Source organism: Vigna radiata, unplaced genomic scaffold, assembly GCF_000741045.1.
Source record: "Vigna radiata var. radiata cultivar VC1973A unplaced genomic scaffold, Vradiata_ver6 scaffold_369, whole genome shotgun sequence".
Lineage (NCBI taxonomy): Eukaryota > Viridiplantae > Streptophyta > Magnoliopsida > Fabales > Fabaceae > Vigna > Vigna radiata.
The window spans coordinates 51,202-60,957 of NW_014542358.1; the positions used below are offsets into that span (position 1 = coordinate 51,202).

The 9,756-nt window shown below is 37.2% G+C and overlaps 1 protein-coding gene across 2 annotated transcripts; it reads left to right on the top strand.

The window, feature by feature from the left end:
* The first annotated feature begins 5,741 nt into the window (after positions 1 to 5,741).
* LOC106779648 (probable receptor-like serine/threonine-protein kinase At5g57670) lies at positions 5,742 to 9,374 on the top strand. 2 transcript variants are annotated; one of them, XM_022776650.1, is made up of 11 exons: positions 5,742 to 6,141; positions 6,258 to 6,340; positions 6,423 to 6,666; positions 6,832 to 6,951; positions 7,033 to 7,416; positions 7,513 to 7,761; positions 7,848 to 8,011; positions 8,136 to 8,212; positions 8,286 to 8,433; positions 8,586 to 8,735; positions 8,824 to 9,374. In XM_022776650.1, exons 1-11 carry the CDS (start codon positions 5,988 to 5,990, stop codon positions 9,061 to 9,063), a joined length of 2,013 nt encoding a protein of 670 aa, XP_022632371.1. In that variant the 5' UTR covers positions 5,742 to 5,987; the 3' UTR covers positions 9,064 to 9,374. The 2 variants fall into 2 exon arrangements, with proteins under 2 accessions (XP_022632371.1, XP_014523293.1); XM_014667807.2 differs by having other exon boundaries at positions 5,743 to 6,141; positions 6,832 to 7,416.
* Positions 9,375 to 9,756: the final 382 nt, after the last annotated feature.

Consider the following 9,756-nt stretch of genomic DNA (forward strand, 5'->3'; position numbering starts at 1 on the left):
CAACATAATTGCTCCCTATATGAAACTTGGGGTGCCCAAACGTGATTGATCACACACAAGACACACCTAGACAACAAAAACAAGACAAAACACTTTAATCTTTGAAAAAAATTGGACAATTCACATAGTGGTCCCCTATGTACTAAAAATTGGTTCCTGCAACACAACTTTCTGCACAAATCTCTAGTTTTGTGTGCGTAAACGTTTACACACCTCTTGTAAACGATTACCAGTGCATTTTTTACTGAACTAGGTTGTTTTATTCAACACAAAATGTTTCTTATGTCCACATGCATTGTTTCTTTCATCCATTAAATCCATGAAGACTAAAACAATAAGCCAACTTTAATATTTAACAATTCAATGATAACATTATGTCCCAATGACAATAACATTTGTATTTCATTTAACTGTAATAATATGTCAAACAATGAAAGTTGAATGTAACAGTAATTACAATCTAAATTACAAAACATCTCTTCATGTAAGACTAATTATATATTACATCCTCTCAACAAACCTATACTAATGTCACTCATTTTTTATTCTAAGCAATCTAGTGTAAGGAGTCCTAAGAGCTCTACTCTTGTATCGCTTTCGTGACCTCATCCTAAAAAAAGTCTTCATTGGAGCTGGATTAGTGGACATGCCACCCGGGGAGATGCCTCTCGGGGAGATGGGCGGTTCTTCACGTGGAACACTCTGTCCATCATCTTGTGTTCTTCTTCGTCTAGTTTTCTCATAAACAACCTCTTTCTCCAACAGAACAACCTTCCTTTTAAGTTCTGCAACTAGATTTTGTTGATGCTCTATGGTACGCATTACACTCTCTTTGAGTTTTCCTTTTAATAGCTTCTTTGCTGGTGGTTTGTCATCTTTCATATTTGGTCTTGGTTGGTCATCCTTGTTATCCTTCATTGTACCCACATCATGATGAACCTGAAATTCAACAAATCATATCATATTTGGAAGACATATATCATAACATAAATCAGTCAAACAATAAAGATCACACCACATCACTCTCCAAAGCTCCTTTCACGATGTTATCTTCCAAATTTATATTCATCCAATGCAATATTCTATTAAATTTTTCTATTTGACCTTTGGGAGGTATAAAATTATCACAAAACCATACCTACACAAAATTCATCATCTTAACTGTTAGTCAAGAACACAATTCAAGCCACAACCCACAACAGGAAATGAATAAATTCAAATTACCTGCAGTGTAAGTGCAACCATCGACAGAAACGTTGCTTGTGCATATTCCTTTCTTCAAACCATTTGAAGCTTTGCACAAACTACGTACCAAATAACAGTATACTAAACTACCTTAACAAAAGCTACCCAAACCACTTAAATTATCAATAGTTTCAAACAAAATTAAAAAACTCTTCCTCTACGATTGGGAAATAATAACTCGAATATTCCAACCAATATATACAAGCTACAAAAATCAGAACAAGGTACTTTTTCTTACGTTTGTCATCAAACATTTGTATACCAAATCCAAATCTGTTGTTTCTTTGCCTACATATTTCACACATGAACTTCTCTTAAAATTTTCCATCAAGTTAAAATCTTTACCATCTGAACTCAACCCTAGACCTAAACAAAAATCTTTCTCATTCATAGGGACAAGTTTATCTCCGATTAAAAAAGAACGACTGGAATCCACCCACTTAACCACTAACTTACTCAATATATTCCTCCCTATTCTAACTTTACAACTCAAATATAAGAACCAACGAAAAAGAGTCTCTGAAATCACTGACCGGTGCTCCTCTGTCAACTGGTCGTTCAAAACCCTAAAACAAAAACAACTGCAAACTTAAGAGAAAAGTGAAAAACCAAATGTTCAAAGGAAAACCCATTTTACCTTGGTGGTTAGAGGAACCTCATTAATGGAAGTCTTCATTTCGCACAACAATAGTGAACGACAGCGACAGTGAACACGCGAATCCGAGAGTGAACAACAACGACAGGGAAGACGCGACAGCGAGAGCAAAGCCCGAACTTGACAACAACAAGAGCAAGGTAGTGAGAACAAACACGTAGAAGCTGAAGGAAGATGGAGAAATGGGCGGAGAGGGTGTTTAACTTTGATGAAATAGGAGAAGGGCAAAAATGGAATTCAAAAATTCAAATTTCATCCACATGCGTGACATCAATTTTTTTTTATTTAAAATAAAAAAAACAACCAATGACATCACGCCACGTGGCAGTGTCAAAATGGTGTTAAAATAATGGTGTCAAAATATCCGGACACTATATATATATATATAACTTTTCTCTACATATTTCTATTTCCCTCTTGTTCTACTCTTCTTGCTTGATGATGAATGGGAGGAACAAGTTTCCCTTCACCCCATGACAGTGGCAAGAGCTTGAACATCAAGCTCTTATCTACAAGTACATGGTTTCAGGAATTTCCATTCCACCTAATCTTTTCTTCACAATAAAAGGGAGCTACTTTGATTCCCCTCTGTCCTCGAGGCTTTTGCCTAACTAGCCACAACACTGAGTTTTTGCTTCTTTTTTTTATTTTATTTTTCTGTAGAAGAACTGATGGTAAGAAATGGAGATGCTCCAAACAGGCATACCCAGATTCAAATTACTGTGGAAGTTTTGAAAACAACACCATCAACAAACACAAATGCTTCAACTCAACAACCAATCTCATCAGTCACCAAAATCAGTACTCTTTCTCCTTTTGCATCATCTGAATCACACCAACACCACCCTCCACACCATGCCTTCTTTCAAGCGGACCAAATTCCCCGCGATACTGCCACCGAGGACGACCAGGCCTTCGATCCCTAGCCTCACGCCGCCGAGTCCACCAGCCTCAAACTTCTCGGTCTCTTCCTCCAATGCGCCGAGTGCATCGCCATGGATAAACTCGACTTCTCCAATGACCTCCTCCCAGAGATGGCCAAATGCACATTCTCGTACGTCCACAACATCATGTTGCATTGTCGTCCTCTTCAAATGCGTAGACCACCAACCTTGCAACCTCCACCGTTGTGAATATGGTGCCATAACCACCAAGCTTGCAAGTTAATTCCTCCATGCGAACTGAATACACCCATTTGAACCGAGCTCCAACATCGACAACCATGAACCGAATACACAAGAGGGTTGGGTAACCGAATACGAACGCATGGGAACCAAATACAACTTCCCCTCTTCGTATTCATACCACTGGAACCGAATACGAAGCAAAAACGCCTGGTGGATCCGGATACAAGAAGCCTGTATCTAGATACCCTTCCTTCGCAAAAACTGGAAAACGTGGATTCGGATACGCTGTTTACTAGAATCGGATACATCAACATGTCTTCTGCTTTAAGCTTCGTCTTCTTCATCCTGCTTGCCTCCTCATCATCAAGCTTCATCTTCCTTATCCCCTCCACAACAACCAGACGTCTTCAACCTGCAACAACCAGATATGCATGGCCATGACAATGGAAATTGGAAATTCACATGGGCAACGAATAGTAGTACTTGTGAAACCACAGTGCATGCCTTTTTTTATATATTATGCAGTGTAGCAGACTTGAAATACTGTTTTAGGTTGTTTCTTAACATCTGCTACATCTTTAGATTGCTCTGATTGGTTTCTTAATAATAATAGCACTTTATATTGCTCTTTGTACTTTGACCATGAACATCAAAAAAGGACTCATTTGATACATTTTTTATAACTTAGGGACCAAAGCTTTACATTTTTAAAAACGGAAACTAAATTGAACATCCGCTCATAACTTAGGGACCAAAAAGATGTTTAAACCTATTTATAATAAACAATAGGTTTAAACCTCTTTTTGGTCCCTAAGTTATAAGCGGATATTCAGTTTAGTTCCCGCTTTTAAAAATGTAAGCCTTTGGTTCCTAAGTTATAAAAAATGTATCAAATGAGTTCTTTTTTGATGTTCATGGTCAAAGTACAAAGAACAATCTAAAGTGCTGTTATTATTAAGAAACAAATCAGAGCAATCTAAAGATGTAGCAGTTGTTAAGAAACAACCAAAAACAATATTTCAAGTCAAAAAAGGACTCATTTGATACATTTTTTATAACTTAGGGATCAAAGATTTACATTTTTAAAAACTGAATATCCGCTTATATAACTTAGGGACCAAAAAGAGGTTTAAACCTAAACAATATTCACATTTAAACTGATTTAAAGGTGATTTCAATAAAACATAATAAAACTAAATTGTTTAAAGTTTATTTATATTTTAGTTACGCGTGAAAACATTAGATAGGTAACTAATGGTTAATTATTGATCTGTTAACAAAATAACCCATACTATTAGTAAACTACAATTTTATATTTCTAATGGGCATCCAACAGTACTCCATAAGAATAATAAAGAAAAAAAAAAAAAAGCTTTGTTTAACCATTTTACATTCGCAAATCATCATATCAGGATGTTATGAATGGAAAATAAAGCAGAATAATTCTAAATAAAAGTGGATCCCACGTTAAAGTTTGCTTTAAATGATTTGACCTCTAAATTATTATTTGTCACTTAATTGTATATTCGACCACACAACCTCTTAGCAACTTTCATAATTACGAACACTAAACATGTAACATGACAACCTATGAGTGAGTTTCGTCTCAATGTTCCATGTTTTGAATTGTTCTGAGATTGAGACAACCATGCACTCCCTAGTTTTAATTCAACGCCGTTATTGAATCGTTGTCATATATTTCAGAAATTTTTGATACTTGAGTTCACGATTTATTTCGAAATAATTACTTTTATACCACAATACCCAGGATGATTTTTGTAAACAATTTCATGGACATTCTGGTGTAAAATTTTTAGAATATTAACTATGATAAAATTCCTCTTTTAGAATAATTTTTAAAATAATTATTATAAAAAATCATAAATTTAACAGTTAATATGTTTAAACTCGTTTGAACTATTTTCTTTTTAGATTATATTTCTTCTTCTAATATAATGTTCCATAAATAATAAATATTGTTTAAATCTTTGTTGATTCACCAATAAAAATGTCCAAACTCATTTTTATTAAATTGGATTAATTAGATTACAAGTTTTTGTTAGATTTGTTTAATAAACTATATAATTTGTGTTAGTAAATCTAAGAAGTTATAGTTATAAAGTAAACATCAAAACCAAAATAGATTACAGATAAGAAATAAAGTAAATTTTGGTTGTATGTGAAGTTCGCGATACATAATTATTTCTCATGCAATTAGTTTGAGCTGGATTGAACTCCCATGGCCATGACAACGAAAATTTAATGCAATTTCTCTGATTTGAGTGATTATGGATCATCCTATGAAACCAATTTCACGAAAAGTAACCAAATTAACCTCAGAATTGGATTGGCAGCCAATTCTGCCACAGTCGCCATTAGTGAATAATAATAATGTGTGATTTATTTATTTATCTATTTTGCAGTTCGGGATTATTTGAGAAAAAAATGTATCTAAAAAATGTACTAGGAAAACATGGGAAAAGAAAAACATTTAACTCAACTAAAAACCCAAAATTGGACTGTGAATTTTACTGTGAAGAAGGAATCAACTTCTGTTCTGAAACACAAAGCTGTCCTTTCCAAGAATGGACTCTGCAGTACCGTCCACAGTACCTGCATGCGTCTTGCCACACTGTATAAGCGCCTCAACAATTCCGCGTTCGCCACGTCATCATGATCCCATGACCGATAAATGATGAGATCGAGACGAGATTCAGCGCGATCGTGGTCGGTATAATCAACGGTGTACAACGAATCTGAAATGGCTTGCTGACCCGAGATGCATGGTAACATTCCCCTACGACAGTTCGACACCACGGTCCTCGAGCACGATTCGTTCTCTCTCGCCATTCCCAAGATAAAGCAACCAAACACGAGAGAGAGAAAAGCGAAAGAAAGAGAAAACGAGACAGAGAGAGAGAGAGCGCAAGGAGAAGAAGAATAACATAGTCACTCTTCCAATGAAGTTAATCGGCGACGGAGCCGATGGCCGGAAAGTGCTCGTCGGAGTGAAATTGGATCCTTCCAGCCGCGAATTGCTGACGTGGGCGCTCGTCAAAGTCGCTGAGCCCGGGGACATCGTCATTGCGCTTCACGTCCTCGACTCAATCACTGGTTTCTCTCTCTCTCTCTCTCTCTCTCTCTCTCTCTTTCTCTCTCTTCTTTCTCTCTCTAATTCTAAAGCTAGTTTCTTTCTTAATCTGAATCGTGATGTTTTTTTGTTGTTGCAGAGGGAACGGCATCGCTGTTATCTCTCGTGAAGACTTTCGACTCCGTTCTCGCCGTTTATGAAGGCTTCTGCAACCTAAAACAGGTTCGTTTCGCCATTAATCTTCCGTTTGGGTCAGGTGAAATAAATGTTTCGAAACTCTGTAACGGCGTTTGTGGCGTTTCAGGTTGGTCTGAGGCTCAAAGTGTGTCGCGGTGACTCGGTTCGGAAGGTTCTGGTGCAAGAGGCTAAGACGTTTGGCGTTTCCACGGTGATTTTGGGAACTTCTAAGTCTCATCACACTATTCGCTCGTCCGCGTGGGTCGCGAAGTACTGCGCGAAGAAATTGCCCAAGTGTATCTCTGTTTTCTCTGTAGATAATGGAAAAATTGCTTTCCGAAGAGAAGCTAATGGAAATTGTGGTGATCGAGGTTTTGATTTATTTTCCTTTCTTTCTGCTTTTATTTTGGTTTTTTACGTAGCGCGTTGTTGTTTGATAATATGTGCTTTGTCTGTGAAATGTGTTTTACTAAGTGAAGTTAGGTCGGACAAAAAAAAAAAAAAACGAGAATGATAGAGTTTTACTTTCGTGGCAGAAAAATCATCCGAAGGGTCAAGTTTGTCGCCAAAGTCGTTGGTGGTGTATACAAAGAAGAATATGAAGACTTGCGAAAGTTGTGCATTGCAAGAGATTTCTGGGACTGAGTTTGAGAGAGGTTTGTGTGATGCTGTTGAAAAGGGTGATTCGCTTGCTTTGGTCCCGTTTAAGAAACTTGAAGATGGTCCTTGTTTTTCAGTTGTTGTGGATAATTCGAAGCGTAAACCTGGCTGGTCACTGCTTCGCAATGTGTTTCATCACAAGAAGCATTCCCCAAAATCTTCCACGAAAAATACATATATTTTTCAACGGGCGTTGCGGCAGCCGAGTTTTCATTCTTCTGCTGTAGTCCATCCAGATCATAAACAAATTGGTATTGAGCAGATTGATGATTCCCCTCTCGATGGGGTGAGTGGTGCCATTGTGCCATTTGGATCTTCTACTATTTTTACTCCTCCCTACATTAGCTATGAGTCGGGTAACCTACCTGAAGAATTGTTGATATTACAAGAAAAGTACTCATCTTCGTGCACTTTACATAGTTTGCAGGAGCTTGTATCTGCAACCTCCAACTTCGCACCAGGTTAGCTTTTACTGCTTCAACTTACGCTTTTCAGTTTTTGTCTTGCTTTCTTGCTTTTGGGGGTTTTCTGATAGGTATTTTTCTCAATTGTTTCAGAGAATTTGGTTGGCAAAGGTGGTTGTAGTTATGTTTACCGAGGATGTCTTCCAGATGGCAAGGAATTGGCCGTGAAAATTTTGAAGCCGTCTGAAAACGTGGTAAAGGAGTTTGTTCAGGAAATTGAGATCATTACGACTTTATGCCACAAGAGCATAATATCTATATCTGGCTTTTGTTTAGAGGGCAACCATTTGCTACTAGTATATGATTTTTTGTCAAGGGGAAGCCTAGAAGAAAACCTCCATGGTAGATATTTATCTGGTTTTGTTTTCTAGGGATTGCACAAGTTTTCCATTCTAATTTGTCATTCTTTCTTTTACTTTCTGACAAAGGCAACAAGGCGGACTGTAGTGCATTTGGTTGGCAAGAAAGGTACAAGGTGGCTGTGGGTGTAGCTGAGGCACTGGATTATCTGCATAATGGCTGTGCTCAGCCTGTTATCCATAGGGATGTGAAATCTTCTAATATCCTTCTTTCAGATGATTTTGAGCCTAAGGTATAGTAATACATTTTCTTTCATTGCTCAGTTAGGTGACGACATTGTTTCTATGGAAACATCTTCTACTTGATTTCAGTTATACTTGTCCTTAAATCTATGTTTGTTTTTTCTTTCTCTTCAGCTTTCAGATTTTGGACTGGCTAGTTGGGGTTCATCTTCTTCCCATGTTACTTGTACCGATGTAGCTGGAACTTTTGGGTCAGTATCTGTTCCTTCTTTGGATTGTTTACCTTCTTTTGATTTCCTCTTCTGAACAACATTTATCTGGCAGATACCTTGCACCTGAGTATTTTATGCACGGTAAAGTGACTGATAAAATTGATGTATATGCTTTTGGTGTTGTACTCCTCGAGCTTCTCTCAAATAGGAAGCCCATTAACAATGAATGTCCAAAGGGCCAGGAGAGCCTTGTTATGTGGGTAAGTTTTCCTTCTCAGCTATATATTCAGCATGTAAGATTGTTATAACACCGTACTCAAATAAATGAAATGTGGACCAATATATGAACAAGACTTCCTGCATGTACTATATTCTATGACTTGACCCAAATGAGATTAATGACAATATCCAGGCAACACCAATATTGAAAGGTGGGAAGTTTCCTCAGTTGTTTGATCCAAACCTAGGCATTGAATACGATGATGGCCAGATGAAGAGAATGGTTTTGGCCGCTAGTCTCTGCATTAGACGGGAACCTAGACTGCGGCCTCAAATCAACCTGGTTAGTCTTTTGCCTCTGCAGAGACGTTCCATTCCATTCTTCCTTTTACTTCCTTTTGAATAACAGCCATGTTTGAATAATGATGCAGATATTGAAACTTCTTCGTGGTGATGAAGAGGTCACAAGATGGGCAGAACAAGAAGTTAATTCACCGCAGGAACTTGATGGTTTTGAGGAGGAACCAATTCCAACTAACATACAGTCCCACCTGAACCTTGCTTTGATGGACTTGGACGATGATACTGTTTCTACAAGTAGCACTGAGCAGAGTGTCTCTTTGGAGGACTATTTGCAGGGAAGATGGAGTCGCTGTTCAAGTTTTGACTGACCACTTCATTTCGATACCATATTGGAATCAAATGTTTGTTTCATTTATTATTTTCGTATATCTTAGGTTAGATTTTAAATTCTGCGGTAGCGCAGATTAGGTCTTGGAAGAGAGGTCCAACAGCAAAAAGTTCTGCCCCCCTCCTTGACTTTTTAGCTGTATTCCCAAAAGCTTTTAGCAGTAAAAGCACATCTTTGTGAGCGTTTTGGCTTTTGAGAGCAAATTCTAACGGGCTAATTCTGTAAAATTTTACGAAAAAAAAAAATGTAAATTACATATATCCCAATGGGAGATCGATGTCTTGCATCTTAGTTGCCTGTTGCCACTGTATGTTTTTTTATTCTTTTTGAAAACTACAATAACTATTCCGATGTCTTGTGTAAAATTGTGATTAAACTGAGCAGAAAAAATTGAGTTTAAGGCCACTTTCACTGGATTTAGATCTTTTGTTATGGATGCAAATATAAAGGCAGTATCTATATGTAGCGATGCACAGTAAATTACGTTTCAACAAATAAAAAATAGCGGTATGTTCCAGCTTAAGCATGTTTGGGCTTTACTGGTAGTATTAACAAGTAACTAAATCGTCTTTACCAAAATTATTAATCAAATCAGAGTTTAAATAAGGTTAGCGAATTAAGATGAATAAAATAGAATATAAAAACAAAAGGATTAACTATATGCCTAACTCAA